Source organism: Oncorhynchus masou, chromosome 31 (assembly GCF_036934945.1).
Source record: "Oncorhynchus masou masou isolate Uvic2021 chromosome 31, UVic_Omas_1.1, whole genome shotgun sequence".
In the NCBI taxonomy this organism is placed as follows: Eukaryota; Metazoa; Chordata; class Actinopteri; order Salmoniformes; family Salmonidae; genus Oncorhynchus; species Oncorhynchus masou.
In genome coordinates this window covers 25001838-25022746 of record NC_088242.1, presented here as the reverse complement: position 1 = coordinate 25022746, position 20909 = coordinate 25001838, and the positions used below count along the sequence as shown (strand labels likewise).

The 20909-nt window shown below is 46.1% G+C and overlaps 2 protein-coding genes across 2 annotated transcripts; one reads left to right on the top strand and one right to left on the bottom strand.

Annotated features, from left to right (window-relative positions):
- Positions 1 to 1433: 1433 nt before the first annotated feature.
- On the top strand, positions 1434 to 6790 carry faap100 (FA core complex associated protein 100). Its single transcript, XM_064950431.1, has 10 exons — positions 1434 to 1976; positions 2101 to 2267; positions 2595 to 2716; positions 2809 to 3601; positions 3655 to 3772; positions 3868 to 4024; positions 4135 to 5098; positions 5422 to 5526; positions 5620 to 5706; positions 5890 to 6790. The coding sequence occupies exons 1-10, from the start codon at positions 1964 to 1966 to the stop codon at positions 6019 to 6021; spliced, it is 2658 nt and encodes an 885-aa protein (XP_064806503.1). The 5' UTR covers positions 1434 to 1963; the 3' UTR covers positions 6022 to 6790.
- A 2226-nt stretch (positions 6791 to 9016) lies between these two features.
- On the bottom strand, positions 9017 to 19184 carry fscn2b (fascin actin-bundling protein 2b, retinal). Its single transcript, XM_064950430.1, has 6 exons — positions 19083 to 19184; positions 18110 to 18836; positions 12238 to 12394; positions 9716 to 9837; positions 9410 to 9577; positions 9017 to 9219 (listed from the first exon to the last, which is right to left on the bottom strand). Exons 1-6 carry the CDS (start codon positions 19176 to 19178, stop codon positions 9017 to 9019), a joined length of 1473 nt encoding a protein of 490 aa, XP_064806502.1. The 5' UTR covers positions 19179 to 19184.
- Between the last annotated feature and the right edge of the window lie 1725 nt (positions 19185 to 20909).

Sequence of the window (20909 nt, the reverse complement as noted above, 5' to 3'; positions counted from 1 at the left end):
AACATCAATCAACATCAACCACCCGAGCCACGGTATGTTCACCCCTCTATCATCCAGAAGGTGAGGTCAGTAAAGGTGAATCAAAGCTGGGACCGAGAGACTGAAAAACATCTCAAGGCCATCCGACTGTTAAATAGCCATCACTACATGGCCATTAAATAACACAGCAGCATTTAAAATTCATGTAGAGGCTATATTTAGAGGCCTGTGAGCTAGGATCTCTTTAAGGTGAGGCCTATAATAAATAAATAATTATAAAACACAAATAGAGTTCTAAAATATTTCCATTGTGTGATAGCCTAAATTGCAATGCCTACAAGTTGAAGGCCTATATATTTTTTTTTTGGATAGGCCTAAATGAAACATTGAATTATTAATTACTAAAGACCTTCGGATAATTATGATACTTTTGAACACACACATGGATTTCAATAAACAAATGAATAAATCTCTTTTTCATTTAGTTCCTATTGTCACTCAGATAAACGACAGAATGAATGTCAGACTGACTGAACTGAATGAAGGATGATTTAAATGTTCAAATATGTTAGAATGATGAGTTGCCCATATCAAGCATGCTCTGCACTTGATTTGGCTAGTAGGCAAATGGGCCTACATTAGAGTATAATGACTATAGCTGCAGGCCTCCAGAAGGGCATCTTCTGAGGCTGAGGGGTGCTTTTCCAAAGGCTCATGGTGCTGCATGGAGATCACAAGCTCTTCACCTGGGCAGCAGTGTCACAATTGAGAGATTAGCCTATACTGAGACGACCTCAGACCACTGTGAACAGTTATTGTAAAGTGCGGGAATAAGTTTATGGCAGATTTAGCCTAAATGTAACCTCTCCCTTGTTCATTTCAAAGTCCATATGTTCATGACCCGGTTCATATAAATCATGTCAAATTATTTTACATTTAAATTAACCCCTCCTACAGAATATGCTTTGGCAAGATTATGAGTGATTAAATAAATATCAAAATATTCTATAAACAAATATTGAGTGGCAAAGACTTCAGTGGTCATATATAATTCATAGAGTCACCAAACATATATTCTGTTTCATTATTCCTAGTATATACACACACTACTGGTTATGATTGCAGACAGAACCCAGAGAATTGGATGGTACAATATTGAATGAGTCACATTTTGAGAAGGTGCATACATGGGGGTGTCCACATCACCCAGAGATACGCCCATGCTGTAGAGATACACCTAGCAAACTTCACTGTTGTAGGCATAATACAGCTAGTGCCATCTGGACTTGCGCTGGCAAACTAATCCATTAGATTAGCTACCTAAATATGACGTAAACTCAACTGAGGAGTAATAGAGAATGGAGACTTTTAACTTGAAAACGTGCAGGATACTTATTTTTCCGGTTTCCCCGACTTCGTTTTTTTTTTAATATAGTGGGTTAGGCTTGTTCGTGTAGCACTCCTAACAAGTGGTTTGGTGTACGTTTTTTTTGTGAGAGGAAACTGCCAAAACTCTGAAAGGCATTATTATACGTCAGAATTGCAACAAGATTTGTTCAAGCCTAAAATGTTAGTCCGTAATCGTAACCTGGTGTTTGTATGTTCACAAATGAAATTTCACGTTTACGTGTAATGTTTCACGCATTTCACGCTTTTCTTACTGATCCTAACGATACGTACGTTCAACCTTTTGGCAGCTATCTGGCTCCGTACCAAACGCTTTCAACCAAGAGTTTACAATAGCTAAAAGCTTACGATCGCACCGCACTAAAACGTGTTCGAAAATTTGGACTGCGATGTTGTGATTGCTGGGAGGCTCATGACGTTATACGTCGGTATTGGTGTTTGGGTAATGGGTAAAAAAAATTGGTTTCGAACGCTGATTGGTCAGAAACAACACCCACGGAGTTTTGCATCCGTCAACAACCAGTTGATGTTTTTTTCAATCAAGCTACAGCATTGAAACGACCTAAAAATTGGTATTATGGACATAACTAGTTAGTAAATAAGTTGCTGCTATCATAACTTTGACTCCACAATACATTTCCCAATTGTGACTATAAAGATAATTTGAATAATCTTTCTTGGTTGAATAATCTTTCTGGCCTGTTATTTTTCCAGTTCTCTCGGCTATGGAGGCGAGATGTGCTGTTGTTGAGACTTGGGCTGAGTTCGGATGTCCTTCGCCGGGTACAGCTGCTAAAGTGATCTGGTCTGGGGAAGATGTGTTGATTTGCACTGGGGGCGACGAGGTGTCGGTCTTCAACACACAAGAGCTGAAACTGACGGTAAGGCTGAATCTCAAACCATACACTTCGCCCGCTTCAATTAAAGAACAACAGGTGACACATTCACTCAGGTGAATAACAGGTGAACTGATTATTGATGAACACTCGGGTGAGTAGCAGGTAATATAATGACAAGGAACTGATTATTGATAAACACTGAAATGAATAGCAGCAGGTGATACAATTACAATAAACAGATTATTTGTGAACAGGGGTAAATAGCAGGTGAATTGATTATTGATTAACGCTGAAGTTGCAGTAACAGGCTGTCAAATATATCTGATATTCTTCATGGACAAGAAACGCTCATCTTGTCTTTTATTCCAGGCTGTTCTTCAGTTCCTGAGTCCAGTGTGTCACATGGTGCTGAGTGAGGACAAGCAGTCTGTCTATGCTGTCTGTGAGAGTGATGGGGTGTACTGTGTCAGTCTACCAACTCTGCACCCTAAGTATGAACCTCTTCATTTGAACTATGGAGACTGACCATGCAAAAATGACATGTATATTTGATTACCCTCTCCCCCTTGTCCTGTCTCACCAGGTCTCCCACTCCCCCAGCTGACCAATCCCCTGGCCCTGCTCTGATCAAGGTGTTGTCTAATTCGCTGGCAGCCAGAGACGAGGGGGTGTGTTCTCTGATTGAGGTGGGAGGGTCCGGTGGGACCTTGGTGACTCTCTCCCTGAGAGACGCAGCCTGGTGGTTTACTCTCTATAAAGCAGCTGACCACCAGAAACTGACTCAGTTTAGTCTACCTGTCGTTTCAGTTGGTCACCATGTCGAATCAGAGGAAAATGGTTCCGCAGGACTGGTCATGAGACCTGTGCTAGCTTGCGTTTACAGCAGTGATGCACCACCCTTATCATCTTCATCATCCTCAACAACAACAAAACTACCACCTTTGTCATCATCATTAGGCGTCAAACATTTTCTCCTGGAGCCTCTCCTCTTCAAGCTCCTCTTTGGCGTCGACGCTGCCCTCATCAACTCCCCCATGATCCTTTGCGGCCTGCCTGATGGGCGTCTCTGCTCCCTCCCCTTACTTCTCCCAGGACGATCAGGCCCCTGCGTTAGAGTTCTACACAGCATGGAGCAGCCAATCATGTTTATCGGAACCACGACCAGGACAAATTATGGTCCACAGTGTTTGGTGGCAGTAGGCCAATGGGGGAGGGTGGTGCTGTTCAGAACCTGTGAAGGGGGGCCGGAGGAGGGGGGCAAGGTAGCAGCATTAACAGAGGGGTGTGTGTCGGGGCCTGTGGTGTGTGTGTGTGCAGGCAGGGAGGGCCTGTACTACAGCACAGGGTCAGATCTTCTAGCCCTGGATCTCCCAGGGGTGCGAGAGGAAGCTCCAAAGCCAGAAGAGAGCCTGGTGGTCGGCCACGGGAGAGGCAAGGCCAGGGACAGGCCATGGTGAGAGCAAGGGAGTCTGCTACCCTACAGAGTCCTGTCAGCCTTAATGTCTGCAGGGTCATTGCCCTGGCTGGGCCCTCACACAATGCCTCAGGTAAAGTGTGTGTTCAGCTCAACCAATATTTTCTGCAACCGATCTTTGTTATCAAGTTTGTTTTCTTTCAGATCATGTTTGTGTGTGTGTTACAGGCATAGTGCAGTTGGTGGCTTTGTCTCTCCGGGGGAGGCTCCAGCGTTTAACTCTGCCTAAGGGGACAGAGACAGGGGGCATACCCAGGCTCCCCTTATCACAGGTGGGACAGAGAGTGAGGGACCTCCTTGCAGCCATCGGAGATGTGTGTGAGAGGTGAGGAGGCATGCAGTAGATTTGATGGTAGATCTAACATGTTTTATTCAGATGAATAGTACTTATTTAACATGTTAATTTACTTGTATGTGCTCTTGCTTGTCCCACAGAGCATCTGTGTTGAAAAGCACCATACAGTCCAAAAACCACTCCCTCAGACACCTGAATCAGGTGCTCAATGTCTGCTGCCTACTGCTAGCAAATCAGAACAGTGGAGAGCAGCTCCCGGTCAGCAAGAAGCCAATCAGGTGTCACGTTGTTGCCAAGTGGAGCCGTCTGCTACAGAGAGACTCCCTGAATCTGACCTGTGTTCTGGACAATTCTAGTCCTTACATTCTAGAACGGAACTGGACGTTCTGTGTGAGAGTTCTACCATTATCCTACCCTCTTCCTGCAGGGGGGGTGAACACCTCTCAAACATTCTCATTTCCATTCCAGAAACTAGAGCCGGGTGGGAGAATGGAAGTGTCGTTGCCCCTAACAGTGGCGGGGGACACATCTTTCCCTGTGACGGTTAGCTGCTCGCTCACCTACTCCCTGCAAAGCCTGCTGGGGTCTGAGGAGCTGTCCCGCCTCCTGGCCAATGGGGAGCCGGCATCTCGTCTGGGATTGGAGGGTGGATGGGTCAGTCTGCCCCTTGACACGCTGACAGTGGATTGGCTGGATGCTCTACAGGTGACCGGGACCACGCCCCCTCACAGGGACCCAAACAGACCCCCCATTTCCCCAGATACCGTCTCGATGGATATCGTTGAGGCCTTCGTGAGCACCCGTCGGAGCAGGGGTTTTGGGAGGGGAGAAGGAGGAGGAGAGAGGATGGTGGCGTCTGATGGGGAGCTGTTTTCAGCAAGCATCAAGGTCTCAACAGAGCTACTGAGAGGGACACTAGGACTGGAGCCAGTAGGCTCTGCTGGCCCTTCTCAGGGTGTGTGTGGCTCTGTGCTGGGCTGGCTGCTGTCACAGGGGACAGGAGGAGAGGACTGGAGGGGCAGAGGGGACAATGGAGGACAGGAAAGCTCTGTGGTCTACGCCCGGTGTCTAGGGCGACACACCGTCAAACTCACAGCCAAAGAGGTGTGTATTTATTTTATATTTTTTACATATCATGAAAACATGATTGTATTGATACTGGGTGTTTCAGTTGTGGTCCTTTAGCTCAGTTTGTAGAGAATGGCGCTTGTAACACCAGGGTAGTGGGTTTGATTCCCGGGACCACCCTTACATAAAATGTATGCATGCATGATGAAATCTCATTGGATAAAAAAAAGCGTCTGCATTTATTATATTATTATAGTTGTATCCTTTTAGACTCACTTTAAGGTAATGTTTAACTTTCCTGGGAGACTATTGTATGAGGTATGTGTTGAGAATGACTGTACCTGTATGTTGTTGGCCAGGTAACTGTAGGGGACACCAGTGTTGAGGCTGTGGAGGTGCGGGTGCAGTGCTCCTCCATGGCAGCCGTGTGTGGACTACACCATGCAGTGTTAAGCCGTGTTCAGGTAGGGAATCCCAACATGTGTGATAAACATTTGTGCCTGTTTGCTACATCAACCTCTCCTCCCTTACACCCTGTGTGTTGTGTGTGTTGAAAGGCTCTTCTCCAAGGTAATGCTAGCACACAGGAGTCCTCTATGGGAGTCCAGGGACTGGGCTTGAGACAGGCCCTACAGCGGGCACAGGTGAGACCAGACTAACAACAAACTACCTGGTAACATAAGGGTTGAAAGAAATACTCAAACACATAAATCCTCAAACACACAAGAAACAGACAATCTGTAGTATTTTCTAAACTTTTCTCTGTGTCTATAGCCTTACCTCTTTTTCCTGTTCTTTATCTTCTTCCTCCTCCTCCCCCCTGCCAGGTCCTATCTGAGCATCTCCAGGAGGCTCGTATCCCAGAAGCCATTGGACTGGGGATGACCACGGGACAGACAACCAAGACACTGTTCAGCGTTTACAGGCAACTCAGAGAGAATCCCCTCCTCATCCTCTGACACCGTTACCATCCCACATACGCTCCTCATACACAACATCCTCACACACAACATCCTCATCCACACATTTACAATCCTCTCCTCATCTTCATTCTCAGCCCCAAACTCACTATCCAATATATCTCCTGCAAAGGAGAAATAAATGACTGTTTGTCTCCCTCTGCTGTTTTAGTACACAAACAGCATTTATTTATTAATGTGAACGTTTGTAAAATAGTACATAGCAGGTAGGTTGTGTGTGTGTGTGTGTGTGTGTGGATTAAAATGTACCTGTAAAGTTAGTTAAAACAACGGATTTGAAGAGTCACTTCACTGACAACATTATCCACACACAAATCATAACTTTTACACATCTCAGAGATGATTTTTATTATAGTTTTTCAAAACTTTTCAGAAAAATTAATATTAGAAAAGGATAAAACAAAAGACAAATGAAGTATGTATCATTGCCAAGTGACAGGCTGTAAATCACTAGCACTATACTCTTTCTAGGATGGTCGTGTAGTTTTGTTACACCTGATGTGTTACTGTTTCGATTGTAGGGAAAAGCCTGTAAAAATCTCAAATGACACCCATTACACTCCTGTATCCCATTTAGAGGGCTCCTACTTATCACCTGAAGCCATTACTCTATGTGTCTGTGTTTAGAAGTGGGCCTACTGCCCTACATGGGGAAGAGGGTAACGTTTGAGATGCAGCTGCCTGTCATGCTTGTTAATATTACGATGCTAAGGAAGCTGTCCACTAATGATGACTCAGCTACGATGAATTGATGACTTTCTGAGTTTATTATTACACACCTCTATACACTGTCACTCGCTTAGAAAGTCAGAATTGGCAAAACGACAGGGAAGAATGGAAGAGTGGAAAATAACAATTTGTAAAACCAGAGAATCAAGTGAGAGAGAGGGGTGGAAGAGAGTGTAATAGACAATTGGTTTAAGGCACATTGGTTTTACACCAGAGTGTCTCTATAGTTATTTGTAGCATTGTGTGTATGTTCTGGAGTATTTGTAGCTGCTGTAGTAATAATGTATATCATTTAGCAGATATATTTATCCACAGGGACTTACAGTCATGCATATATTTTACATATGGGTGGTACCAGGAATCAAACCCACTATCCTGGCATAGCAAACACTAAAGTGCCATGCTTTACCAACTGAGCTACAGATGACCAGTAGACACTTCAAAACTGAAAACCCAAGCCATGTCAACTCCTCTATAGCCTCATTTATACCTGGCGCGAACATGCGACCTCTTTCCTGATCTTTTCCACATTCTGATTGTGCCCACATTTTCAGAAATATGTCTACACGTGGTATTAAAATGTTTCTCTTATCCATCTACTGTGACTACATTTCCTGGTCCCTCCCTGTATGCAAATTATTTGACAACTATTCTTTTCAAAATAATATTTATTTCTTTATTTTAAAGGGGCAATCAGCAGTTGCTACATCCATTTTTGGACTTATAAATAACTGATATGTACCCATTGATTCTTGAAGAACTCCTGAGTGGTGCAGTGGTCTAAGGCACTGCATCTCAGCGCTAGAGGCATCACTACAGACCCTGGTTAGATTCAAAGCTGTATCATAACCGGCCGCGATTGGGAGTCCCTTAGGGCGGCCCCCGGTGTCATTAGGGTTTAGCCGGGGTAGGCCGTCATTGTAAATAAGAATTTGTTCTTAACTGACTTGGCTAACTAAATAAAGGTAAAATCAAAAGAATGAACTTGTAAATGTCTCATGAGCTTAGTTTAACTATCAGAACCCAAAATATAAGTCCTTGCAGCTATAGCTCTGTTTATGAATTTGAGAGTGGTTTCATTTCACCTGCCCCATCCCTCAGCCTTTAACCAAAACGGGCGGGGAGTGTGCTTTGATATTGTTTCTACTGTTGATTGCTGCTTAAAGATACATATTGATGCCATAAGTCAATAGTGCCAGCTGTCAGTGATTTTAGAAGGCTGGATAATGATGATTTAAATGGTTTCACTGTCCAGAGCCCGGTTTCCCAAAAGCACCTTGAGGCCTAAGTTCATTGTTAGAACCATAGGATCCTATAATTCTAAGTTGAACTTAGCCTTAAGATGCTTTTGGGAGACCAGGCCCAAATCCGTCTACACTTGTAAGATATCTGACCCACAATGTGTCTTTTAATGCATCCGGTCTATGCGATTAAAATACTAATTTTAATACCATGTATAGACATATTTCTGAAAATGTGGGCACAATCAGAATGTGAGAATGTGGACCACGACAGGACAAAGAAAGCATTTTAGCGCCAGGTATAAACAAAGCAATGTGTTGACAATGGAAATATTAGTAGTTGTATTGCTGTTGTATCATGAATAGTGTTGTTGTAGCTAAAATAATGTTGCAAACTGAAAACCCAAGCCATGACTAGTCCTCTATGTGTGAGTATGGTACTTACTCTGAACCCTGACTTTTACTAGTAACATGCTAATTTAAAAAAAACATTTTAAAAAAACTATAAAGCACTAAGGAGCATAGTGTTGTTTGGAATCTGCCGTTGACTCACTGAACAGTGTTGACTCCAGCAAACATGATTCATTTCTTCTGACCAGGCTCTTCTGAGCTGAAAACTTGAGACCTCTGCCTTATTTTAAATGAACATTTTAGTCATTAAGCAGACACTCTTATCCAGAGCGACTTACAATTAGTGCATTCATTTAAACGCATGTCTTCCCTCGACCTCCCCTGTAAAAAGAGTCTGTTTTCTCTTTGTGCCTTCTTCATTGGCTGGCATGCCAGGAGTAGGTTTAGGGGAGTGACATGGGCAGAAAGGGACCTATGGGAGAGGGCATAAGTTGCCACTAACTACTAGTCTAGTGTCAGATATTCTTTACCAATCTGTTCATTCATTTTTAGGACATGGTGGTTAGGGTAATCTGGTAATCTGCCCCAATCTGATCCTAGATATGTGGTTAGGGGTAACCTCCGGCAGGGTAGGAGAGTGGCCCCCATATCGGTCAGTACTCCCAGAGGGCAGAGCTGTCGGGGGTAACCCCGTCGCCCTTCAGCATGCCCCCCTGACCTCGCAGGTATCTGCCGTTCTTGCCTCGGATGGCGATGCGTCCGTGCTCCAGGAACTCAAATGAGAAGTCATCTGGTGTCTCTCCGTCTGAACATACCAGACCACTGCTGTTCACATACCAGAACCTCCCTCCCTCACCTACAAGAGGTTAGTTAGAGAGAGACAACATGGACTGGCAGGACTATATGAAAAGCCTTTACACGTCAAGACAGATTGAAGCAGAAAGCAATAGATTAAAACAAGCAGTTGCACAAAACTTCTTACATTCTTCATGAAAAATGCATTGAATTCTATGCAATAAGCTAGAATGTGCATATCATATCCTCACCTTTGATGTGGTACGCCCCGTCACTGAAATGCAGTGTGAAGATGTCATAGACTGATCTGTTGGCATCCAGCGTGTTGGAGTTCTTATGGTGGCAGATGAAGCCGTTCAACCCTCGCAGGATCAGCATGGGACGGTTTATCAGCTTCAGAATCAACTTCTCATCCTCACCTGATCAGGGAAGAGAGGGAGGGGAAGGAGGAGGAAGAGAGGTAGAGGTAGAAATTAAGGAGAGAGGAAGGGATATTAGGATTAAAAAGCATAAGGACCATGGAACCCACTCACCCACTTATAGACACAAACACTTACCTATGGAGTCGCTGATGGCTGCTAGCTGGCCGTTCTTCTTGGTGCAGATGTATTTCCCGTTACTGGCTCTTAGTGCCACCCTGCGGCCCATCCACTCCACTGCAAACATGGTGTTGGCAGACCTGGATAATAAATGGTTAGGGTTGTGACTGGAGCTAGGGTTAGGGTTGTGACTGGAGCTAGGGTTAGGGTTGTGACTGGAGCTAGGGTTAGGTTTGTGACTGGAGCTAGGGTTAGTTTTGTGACTGGAGCTAGGGTTAGGGTTGTGACTGGAGCTAGGGTTAGTGTTGTGACTGGAGCTAGGGTTAGTGTTGGGACTGGAGCTAGGGTTAGGGTTGTGACTGGAGCTAGGGTTAGTGTTGTGACTGGAGCTAGGGTTAGGTTTGTGACTGGAGCTAGGGTTAGTTTTGTGACTGGAGCTAGGGTTAGGGTTGTGACTGGAGCTAGGGTTAGTGTTGTGACTGGAGCTAGGGTTAGGGTTGGGACTGGAGCTAAGGTTAGTGTTGTGACTGGAGCTAGGGTTAGTGTTGTGACTGGAGCTAGGGTTAGTGTTGTGACTGGAGCTAGGGTTAGTGTTGTGACTGGAGCTAGGGTTAGTGTTGTGACTGGAGCTAGGGTTAGTGTTGTGACTGGAGCTAGGGCTAGGGTTGTGACTGGAGCTAGGGTTAGTGTTGTGACTGGAGCTAGGGTTAGTGTTGTGACTGGAGCTAGGGTTAGGGTTGTGACTGGAGCTAGGGTTAGTGTTGTGACTGGAGCTAGGGTTAGTGTTGTGACTGGAGCTCGGGTTAGGGTTGTGACTGGAGCTCAGGTTAGGGTTGTGACTGGAGCTAGGGTTAGGGTTGTGACTGGAGCTAGGGTTAGTGTTGTGACTGGAGCTAGGGTTAATGTTGTGACTGGAGCTAGGGTTAGTGTTGTGACTGGAGCTAGGGTTAGTGTTCTGACTGGAGCTAGGGTTAGGGTTGTGACTGGAGCTAGGGTTAGTGTTGTGACTGGAGCTAGGGTTAGTGTTGTGACTGGAGCTAGGGTTAGGGTTGTGACTGGAGCTAGGGTTAGTGTTGTGACTGGAGCTAGGGCTAGGGTTGTGACTGGAGCTAGGGTTAGTGTTGTGACTGGAGCTAGGGTTAGGCTTGTGACTGGAGCTAGGGCTAGGGTTGTGACTGGAGCTAGGGTTAGTGTTGTGACTGGAGCTAGGGTTAGTGTTGTGACTGGAGCTAGGGTTAGTGTTGTGACTGGAGCCCGGGTTAGGGTTGTGACTGGAGCTCAGGTTAGGGTTGTGACTGGAGCTAGGGTTAGGGTTGTGACTGGAGCTAGGGTTAGTGTTGTGACTGGAGCTAGGGTTAGTGTTGTGACTGGAGCTAGGGTTAGTGTTGTGACTGGAGCTAGGGTTAGTGTTCTGACTGGAGCTAGGGTTAGTGTTGTGACTGGAGCTAGGGTTAGTGTTGTGACTGGAGCTAGGGTTAGTGTTGTGACTGGAGCTAGGGTTAGGGTTGTGACTGGAGCTAGGGTTAGTGTTGTGACTGGAGCTAGGGCTAGGGTTGTGACTGGAGCTAGGGTTAGTGTTGTGACTGGAGCTAGGGTTAGTGTTGTGACTGGAGCTAGGGTTAGTGTTGTGACTGGAGCTAGGGTTAGTGTTGTGACTGGAGCTAGGGTTAGGGTTGTGACTGGAGCTAGGGTTAGTGTTGTGACTGGAGCTAGGGTTAGTGTTGTGACTGGAGCTAGGGTTAGGGTTGTGACTGGAGCTAGGGTTAGTGTTGTGACTGGAGCTAGGGCTAGGGTTGTGACTGGAGCTAGGGTTAGTGTTGTGACTGGAGCTAGGGTTAGTATTGTGACTGGAGCTAGGGTTAGTGTTGTGATTGGAGCTAGGGTTAGGCTTGTGACTGGAGCTAGGGCTAGTGTTGTGACTGGAGCTAGGGTTAGTGTTGTGACTGGAGCTAGGGTTAGGCTTGTGACTGGAGCTAGGGCTAGGGTTGTGACTGGAGCTAGGGTTAGTGTTGTGACTGGAGCTAGGGTTAGTGTTGTGATTGGAGCTAGGGTTAGGCTTGTGACTGGAGCTAGGGTTAGTGTTGTGATTGGAGCTAGGGTTAGGCTTGTGACTGGAGCTAGGGTTAGGGTTGTGACTGGAGCTAGGGTTAGGGTTGTGACTGGAGCTAGGGTTAGTGTTGTGACTGGAGCTAGGGTTAGGCTTGTGACTGGAGCTAGGGCTAGGGTTGTGACTGGAGCTAGGGTTAGTGTTGTGACTGGAGCTAGGGTTAGTGTTGTGATTGGAGCTAGGGTTAGGCTTGTGACTGGAGCTAGGGTTAGTGGTAGGGGTTAGTCTTAGGTTTAGAGCATGTGTCAAACTCATTCCACGGAGGGACGAGTGTCTGCGTGTTTCCGCTCCTCTCTTGTACTTGATTAATGAATTAAGATCACTGATTGGTAAAGAAATCTCCACACCTGTTTGTTTAGGTCGTAATTGAAAGAAAAAAACAAAAACCTGCAGACACTAGAGTTTGACACCTCTGGTTTAGAGTTAGAGTTACCTCTCTGTGGTCGTAGTCTGGATGCCTCCGTGGGCCACCAGGGCCCAGTATTTCCCCTCGTTGGTCCGAAACAGACACTTCCTGCTCTCCTTGTCAATCTCCATCTGGAACGTCTCCAGGTCCGTCTCGTCCTCCTGGTTTGCCGAGATACTCACACCTGGGAGGGGCCAGAAGGTGTGAGGTCAGTCAAATTCAGTTCATGGTATGTTCAGTTCGAAATCAATCCAAGTTTTATTGATACTCATAACTGTCAATACAGGCTGTCTGAAATCCACGGGCACGCACATTTACACACTCACACATGCATGCCCTTATACACCCACATGTGGATGGCCCGTAACCCACCCATGCAGAATACAAATAGCATTAACATTAATTAAAGACACAGGCATGCACGCAGACAGGCAGGCAGATTCCACCAACCCCTTTACTAACAGTCTTCTGCACTAGGGTCCTCCTTAGTTACATTCAACCCAGCTTTCTAAAGCAACTATTGGCTTAGTCTATAAAATACTATTCTCTATCTTATCACCAGGGCTTGTGTTTCTGTTTGATCTGATTTCCCTCTCATCTCAGCACTGCTTCACGCTTTATTGTCCAATTTCATGTGTGTGTGTGTGTGTGTGTGTGTGTGTGTGTGTGTGTGTGTCCATTTCACACCACACCATCACCATAGCAGTCTGCTGAGCTCAGCTGTGATCAGACTACAGCCCATCTAAGAGAGAAAGAGGAGAGAATGAGAGAGAGGAAGAAGACAGGAAATCAGGGGGTATCAATAGAAGCTTTTATACCTCAGGGGGTATTAATAGGTTTAATACCTCAGGGGGTATCAATGGAAGGTTTTATAACTCAGTGGGTATCAATAGAAGGTTTTATAACTCAGGGGGTATCAATAGAAGGTTTAATACCTCAGGGGATATCAATGGAAGGTTTTATATCTCAGGGGGTATCAATGGAAGGTTTTATAACACAGGGGGTATCAATGGAAGGTTTTATAACTCAGGGGGTATCAATAGAAGGTTTAAAATCTCAGGGGGTATCAATGTAAGGTTTTATAACTCAGAGGGTATCAATAGAAGGTTTAATATCTCAGGGGGTATCAATGGAAGGTTTTATAACTCAGGGGGTATCAATAGAAGGTTTCATATCTCAGGGGGTATCAATGGAAGGTTTTATAACTCAGGGGGTATCAATGGAAGGTTTTATATCTCAGGGGGTATCAATGGAAGGTTTTATAACTCAGGGGGTATCAATGGAAGGTTTTATAACTCAGGAGGTATTAATGGAAGGTTTTATAACTCAGGGGGAATCAATAGAAGGTTTAATATCTCAGGGGGTATCAATGGAAGGTTTTATAACTCAGGGGGTATCAATAGAAGGTTTCATATCTCAGGGGGTATCAATGGAAGGTTTTATAACTCAGGGGGTATCAATAGAAGGTTTCATATCTCAGGGGGTATCAATGGAAGGTTTTATAACTCAGGGGGTATCAATGGAAGGTTTAATATCTCAGGGGGTATCAATGGAAGGTTTAATATCTCAGGGGGTATCAATGGAAGGTTTTATAACTCAGGGGGTATCAATGGAAGGTTTAATATCTCAGGGGGTATCAATGGAAGGTTTTATAACTCAGGGGGTATCAATGGAAGGTTTTATAACTCAGGGGGTATCAATAGAAAGTTTTATATCTCAGGGGGTATCAATGGAAGGTTTTATAACTCAGGGGGTATCAATGGAAAGTTTTATAACTCGGGGGGTATCAATGGAAGGTTTTATAACTCAGGGGGTATCAAAGGAAGGTTTTAGAACTCAGGGGGTATCAATGGAAGGTTTTAAAACTATCTGATACTGCATCTATCTGATATCTTGAAAGGCATTGCTGACACTACAGTTGGTCAATCATACCAAATGGTGCACACTGACTGCTACATAGCCTAGGGCAATGGTTTTCAAACCTCTCCTCGGGGATCCCCAGACGTTTAGCAATTTTGTTGTAACCCTGAACTAGCTGAGCTGATTCACTTAAGGTCTAGCTGTGGATAGTTAAAATACATTAAACATTTGTGGGTCCCCAAGGAGAGGTTCAATAATCACTTGCCTAGGGTAGAGTGTGCTAGTCTACACTCTTAGAAAAAAAGATTATGTCTAGAACCTAAAAGGGTTCTTCGGCTGTACCCATAGGAGAACCCCCTGAATAACTAAAAAGGGTTCTACCTAGAACCAAAAGGGGTTCTACCTGGAACCGAAAAGAGTTCTCCTATGGGGACAGCCGAAGAACCCTATTGGAACCCTTTCTTCTAAGAGTGTAGTGTAAGGTTTAAAACAGACCGCAGACCCATCTCCAATTCCTGGTGTTGGCCTCCCTGGAAGCCCGCCCACCCGCCTGCCCACCCAAAACTGGATCAGGCACGACTAATACATCAGAGAGTCGCTCTGCCATCCATTATTAATGATGCCACAGCCCACTGTCCCTCTCTTCCTCTCTCTATCCCTCTCTCTCTCCCCTTTGTATCTTTCTCACTTGCTCTCCTCCATTGCTTTCTCATTTTTTCCTCTTTCTCTTTGTTTATTTCACTGCATCCTTTATCTGTCTATCAGACCGTAGCGGGATGATGTGTGTGTGTGTGTGTGTGTGTGTGTGTGTGTGTGTGTGTGTGTGTGTGTGTGTATTTGAGCGTTCGTCTCTCTTACAATTTCTTCCCAGACCAGATCGATGTACCCGAGGGAGTAGAGAGAGGTGACGACAGACATGATAACAGATCTGACCCACACACACACACACACACACACACACGCGCATGGACACACACACACACACACACACACACACACACACACACACACACACACACACACACACACACACACATGCGCATGGACACACACACACCACATGGGCACTTTAATAGAAAGAGAGTGGGTAGGCAGTAGAGAGAAAGAGAGAGAAGTATCAAGTCAGTTTCTGAGCCTAGTTGTGTCTGTAAACTATCTGACGGTGACACGTCTGCTCTTCAGGGAGAACTGGCAGTCCTGTTGATTTATGTGCGAACACATAGAGAAGGTGACTTCTTCTATATCTGACTATGCTCTCCGCTCTCTCTCTCTCTTACTCCTCCTCATGTACTTTCACAACCACTCTCTGCTCACTTTCCTCTCTTTTCTCTATTTCCTCCTTTCCCATCACTCTCCCTATATACGCTTTCCCCTTCCACCCTTCTCCTCCTGCCTACCTCACTAACCCTCTCTCCCCACCCTCTCCCCTGGCTGTTCCCTACAGTCTTTCCCTTTCCTCTCCTCCATTAACTCTTTTTTCCTCACTTGCCCTTCCCTCTCCTCCTTTATTCTCTTCGCAGCTCTCTCCCTGGGTCGCCCTCTCAACCTCCTTTATCTCCATCCCTGGGCTGGGGTCTGTGGCTGACTGACTGACCCAGTTGTCTTTCTGATTTGTGGGCTGAGTTGCTATGGGCTATGCCCCTGGTGTGCTGTTGGCCAGAGACCCATAGAGTTAGAGTAGGGCTTGGGTTTCTGAAAACAGACTCCCCGCCTTCAATGAACAACCGCCCTGGCACTATCAATTATTTAACACACTCTGCACCTCATCACTCACCAATACAGGAGTGTTTGTAAAAGAGAGAGAGAGAAAGAGAGAGACAAAGCTTGTGTTTGTGAAAGAGAGAGTGTGTGTAATGCATGTTTGTAGGTACAAGATGGAGAGGGAGAGAAAGTGTGTGAGTGCATGTGTGTCTGTGCACTTGTCGTCTGTGTGTGTGTGTGTGTGTGTGTGTGTGTGTGTGTGTGTGTGTGTGTGTGTGTGTGTGTGTGTGTGTGTGTGTGTGTGTGTGTGTGTGTGTGTGTGTGTGTGAGAGAGAGAGAGAGAGAGAGAGAATGAGAGTGGAAAAAGTAAGTGTAAGGAAATGTTTTGTGTATCCTGTTTGAGTGTCTTTCAGCACTAGCATAGAGGTGTGTCACCGCCCTTTCTTCCCTGCCCTCATGAGGTTTCCTGTACCCCTCAGGCCTCGAGGTAATCACTTTCTGCTCGTCTCACTCAGTCATTTGGTTATTGCAGATCGTAGTGCTAACCAGGAACAATGAGCCACAGCTACAGTTACAACCCTCAGGTTAGAGTAACACTACTCCTCAGACAAGAATATTCACCAAAGACCACAGCATCAAACACACGGACGATACACAGAGCACTCTAGAGATTCTAGGAAAAGATTCCCTCTCGATGAGATTCTAATAACACTGTAGATTCTGGAATCAGTTACCGGGTCTATGACATTATCATAGACCCGGTAACTGATTCCAGAATTGTTTGTGGCTCGGGCAATGGGAAAGAGGCACAAGTTACTACATTATCATATTATACAGTGATGCTGACACTATTAATCAGTAACACACTTTTCACAGTGGTCATGCATGCAGGTTAGGCCAGAGATGAAGTCTACACAGTACATAAACTGCACTGGAATAATCAGCCATTATAATTTGCCAATCTCATTCCCACTGACCTGGTGACATGTTTTCTGAGCCTGAAATACAAAAAGACTACTATGCTACGGAGGGGTTTAAGCTACTGTAAGGAGGCAGTGGAATGATACTACAACACTGGAACTTCCCTTTTAACAATACAATAATGATATGTTAGAAATAGAACAAACGATCAACGCACGCACAAACATGACAACATATCAGTATTTATGCTGCAGTAGTTTATGTGTCGGGGGCTAGGGTCAGTTTGTTATATCTGGAGTACTTCTGTCTTATCCGGTGTCCTGTGTGAATTTAAGTATGCTCTCTCTAATTCTCTCTTTCTCTCTTTCTTTCTCTCTCGGAGGACCTGAGCCCTAGCACCATGCCTCAGGACTACCTGGCATGATGACTCCTTGCTGTCCCCAGTCCACCTGGTCGTGCTGCTGCTCCAGTTTCAACTGTTCTGCCTTTGGCTATGGAATCTTGACCTGTTCATCGGATGTGCTACCTGTCCCAGACATGCTGTTTTCAACTCTCTAGAGAAAGCAGGAGCGGTAGAGATACTCTTAATGATCGGCTATGAAAAGCCAACTGACATTTACTCCTGAGGTGTGCTGACTTGCTGCACCCTCGACAACTACTGTGGTTATTATTATTTGACCATGCTGGTCATTTATGAACATTTGAACATCTTGGCCATGTTCTGTTATAATCTCTACCCGGCACAGCCAGAAGAGGACTGGCCACCCCTCATAGCCTGGTTACTCTCTAGGTTTCTTCCTAGGTTTTGGCCTTTCTAGGGAGTTTTTCCTAGCCAGCGTGCTTCTACACCTGCATTGCTTGCTGTTTGGGGTTTTAGGCTGGGTTTCTGTACAGCACTTTGAGATATCAGCTGATGTACGAAGGGCTACATAAATACATTTGATTTGATATAAACTGCGTTCCTCTCGTCTTCGAGGACACACCCAACCTCAGACAATATGATAAGGAATCTGAAGACTACATTACCCATAATTATGGAACCGTCTTTATCGGCTGTCAATCATCCATATCAAATGACAGTGGAGAAGGTCCATGCATATTCAATACGGCTGCTAATGTATTTTCTGTACATCTAAAAGCTCAGTTACCACAGTAGGTATCAAGTGGTACAAGAATATGAGGTAGTAGTAGTAGTGGTAGTAGTTGAGTAGTTTTAGAAGTGACACATGAGGAGAGGGAGAGAAAACAAAAAAGAGAACAAAAGAGGTGTATACTGTATATTTATGCGTGTGTGACATCTATGTTCATACTGTGTTTTGTCTACTGTGTATACTGAGTTTTGTCTACTGTGTATATACTTTGTGTGTCTACTGTGTATACTGTGTTTTGTCTACTGTATATACTGTGTGTGTCTTACGTTGCCGTATAGACACGTATTTCCCATTGGCTGCCATCAGCACCACCTGAGGGTGGCTCTCCTCCAGGTCAAACAGCTCGTCCTTCCCCGGCTTGCTGCACCTGCCAGACCTCAGTGTCCCCGTGGGCCCCATGGGACTCAGGTACTTCCCCTCACAGTCCTTAAACGCCAGCTTCCCACACTTCAGCTCCAGCGTGTACCCCGTGCCCCGCCCGCTCTCCGCTGACAGCTTCCCGTCGTTGACAAGGTAACGGCTGTCACAGGTCTTGAGCCGGTACTTCCCCTCCAGGTAGACGAGCGTCAGGAGCGCCGCCACGCCCCATGGAATGTTCCGGTCCACGGCGATCTCGCCGTCGTCGGGTGACAGGTGGGCATAGCGCTTGCGGGCGACACTGAGCAGGTTGGCCTGCGGATGGAGCGCCAGGTGCACCGCCCATAACTCTGCCTCTGTGATAACTTGGGCGAAGCAGGACAGGTAGTCCCGGGAACCTCCGAATAACCTCAGGTAGGGTTCCGACTGAAGTGCCCAGCGGCCGTCTGACTGGGCAGCGATTAGGAAGCGGCAGTCTGTGTTCCGGCCCTCGGCCTCACAGGTGACCTTGCCATCCTTGTCGGAAGCCAGGTAGCGGCCCAGATGGCTGCGGAGGTAAACCACCTGGGGGTCCTGGGAGTCCTGCTCTAATGTCCACACCTGCTTCCTCTTCAGACTCGGGGCCGACGCATTCACCTGATGGAGGAGAGATCACTGTCAAGAGCACTGGCAATAGACCGTTTTCACTTGTCTACCTAAAACACCTTCCCTCTTCCCCTGTCTTCACCCTTTCTAACTCTTTCCTGCTTTAGATAAACTTCTTTGGCATCTACTCTACTCTGGCATGAAAACTACAAAGGAGTTGGCTAAAGCAGGACCAGACTGGTACCAGTCTAGACAGGAACACAGTAAGACTAAGCTGTGTCAGATGAGGTATCTCACCTTGAAGCCAAAGGCCTCTGCGGTGAGGTAGCGACTCTCGTGGTTGATCAGACCAAACTGCAGCTTCAGTGGACAGTTTGTACCGTTAGTGGGCATCCTGGCCTGGGGGAAGGAAGAGGAGGAGGGATGGGAGGAAGAAGAATGTGTGGCAGAGGGGAAGAGTGGGGAGGGGAGAGCATGGGGGTATGAATGACAAGTATGAGGTGAGGTTAAAAGGGTGGGCAGAATTAGGCAATAAAATATGAGAATAAGTCAATGAGGAAGGTAGCTATAATGCAGGGACTTTGTCTTCTACATTTTTTTACACAGATTTATGATCTACTTACTGTGGTTATGTGGTTCCTTTCTGTAGTTTCTGTGATTCCTATGCTCCTAATTCCCAGATGAAAACGTTTCCTTTCAAATTGCTCCTCTTCTTATTCTGTTTCTCCTCCCTTCTCCGTCTCCTCTCCACCTCCGTTTCTCTCTAGTGGTAGTGAAGGACTCTTTCTCGTCTTTTCTCTTTCTGTCATTCAGGGCTCCTGTTTTATTTTCCTTCGGTTTCCTAATCAGGATTATAGTAATCAGCAGGGCTCAATACTGCAATCCAACAAGTGACGTCACCCTCTCCACCTCTCCTCTCACAATTTCTTTCAAACTACCTCTCCCCTTCTCCATCAATTGATATTTTCCCCCTTCTCTGTCTCCCTCTCTTAGTCTTCCTCTCACTCAATCGTTACCTTTGGCTCTGTCTCACTCTAACGCTCTTCCTCTATGCTTCCCCCCTCTGTTTCTTTCTCTCCCTCTCTCTCTTTCCCTCAGCCAGTCTCTCTCTTTTTTCAATTCCCTGTTATTTCTCTCCCAGTTCCTTTCTCTGAGATTACTGAGCCACTGATCTCCTGACCAGTCTCCAACCTTGGCCTTAGTGACCAGTCAGTAACCCAGTCACCCAACCAGTCAGCCAGTCAGTCAGTCACCAAACCAGTCAGTCAGTCAGTCACCAAGTCACCCAACCAGTCAGCCAGTCAGTCAGTCAGTCAGTCAGTCACCAAGTCACCCAAACAGTCGTTCAGCCAGTCAGTCAGTCAGTCAGTCAGTCAGTCACCAAGTCACCCAAACAGTCGTTCAGCCAGTCAGTCAGTCAGTCAGTAACCAAGTCACCCAACCAGTCAGTCAGCCAGTCAGCCAGTCACCCAGTCAGTCAGTCAGTCGGCCAGTCACCCAGTCAGTCAGTCAGTCAGTTGGCCAGTCACCCAGCCAGTCAGTCAGTCACCAAGTCAGTCAGTCAGTCAGTCAGTCAGTCACCAAATCAGTCAGTCAGTCAGTCGGCCAGTCACCCAGTCAGTCAGTCAGCCAGTCACCCAGTCAGTCAGTCAGTCAGTCAGTCAGTCGGCCAGTCACCCAGTCACCCAGTCAGTCAGTCAGTCGGCCAGTCACCCAGTCAGTCAGTCGGCCAGTCACCCAGTCAGTCAGTCAGTCAGTCAGTCGGCCAGTCACCCAGCCAGTCAGTCAATCACCAAGTCAGTCAGTCAGTCAGTCAGTCAGCCAGTCAGTCCGTCACCAAATCAGTCAGTCAGTCAGTCGGCCAGTCACCCAGCCAGTCAGTCAGTCACCAAGTCAGTCAGTCAGTCACCAAATCAGTCAGTCAGTCAGCCAGTCACCCAGTCAGTCAGTCAGTCAGTCAGCCAGTCACCCAGTCACCCAGTCAGTCAGTCAGTCAGTCGGCCAGTCACCCAGCCAGTCAGTCAGTCAGTCAGTTACCAAGTTTTTATTTGCTTTGTCATTTTTATTGTTGGGGGGGTTACAGGTAGAATATTCATATCAATTCACACACTCAGTTTATACCAC

Coding starts and splice junctions, on each gene's coding strand:
- fscn2b (XM_064950430.1), bottom strand. CDS start 19,178: ATGCCCACTAACGGTACAAACTGTCCACTGAAGCTGCAGTTTGGTCTG. Junction 18,837..19,082: donor CAGAGGCCTTTGGCTTCAAG/GTGAGATACCTC, acceptor CTCCTCCATCAG/GTGAATGCGTCGGCCCCGAG. Junction 9,578..9,715: donor AGCCATCAGCGACTCCATAG/GTAAGTGTTTGT, acceptor TTCCCTGATCAG/GTGAGGATGAGAAGTTGATT.
- faap100 (XM_064950431.1), top strand. Junction 3,602..3,654: donor TAGCCCTGGATCTCCCAGGG/GTGCGAGAGGAA, acceptor CGGCCACGGGAG/AGGCAAGGCCAGGGACAGGC. Junction 4,025..4,134: donor ATCGGAGATGTGTGTGAGAG/GTGAGGAGGCAT, acceptor CTTGTCCCACAG/AGCATCTGTGTTGAAAAGCA.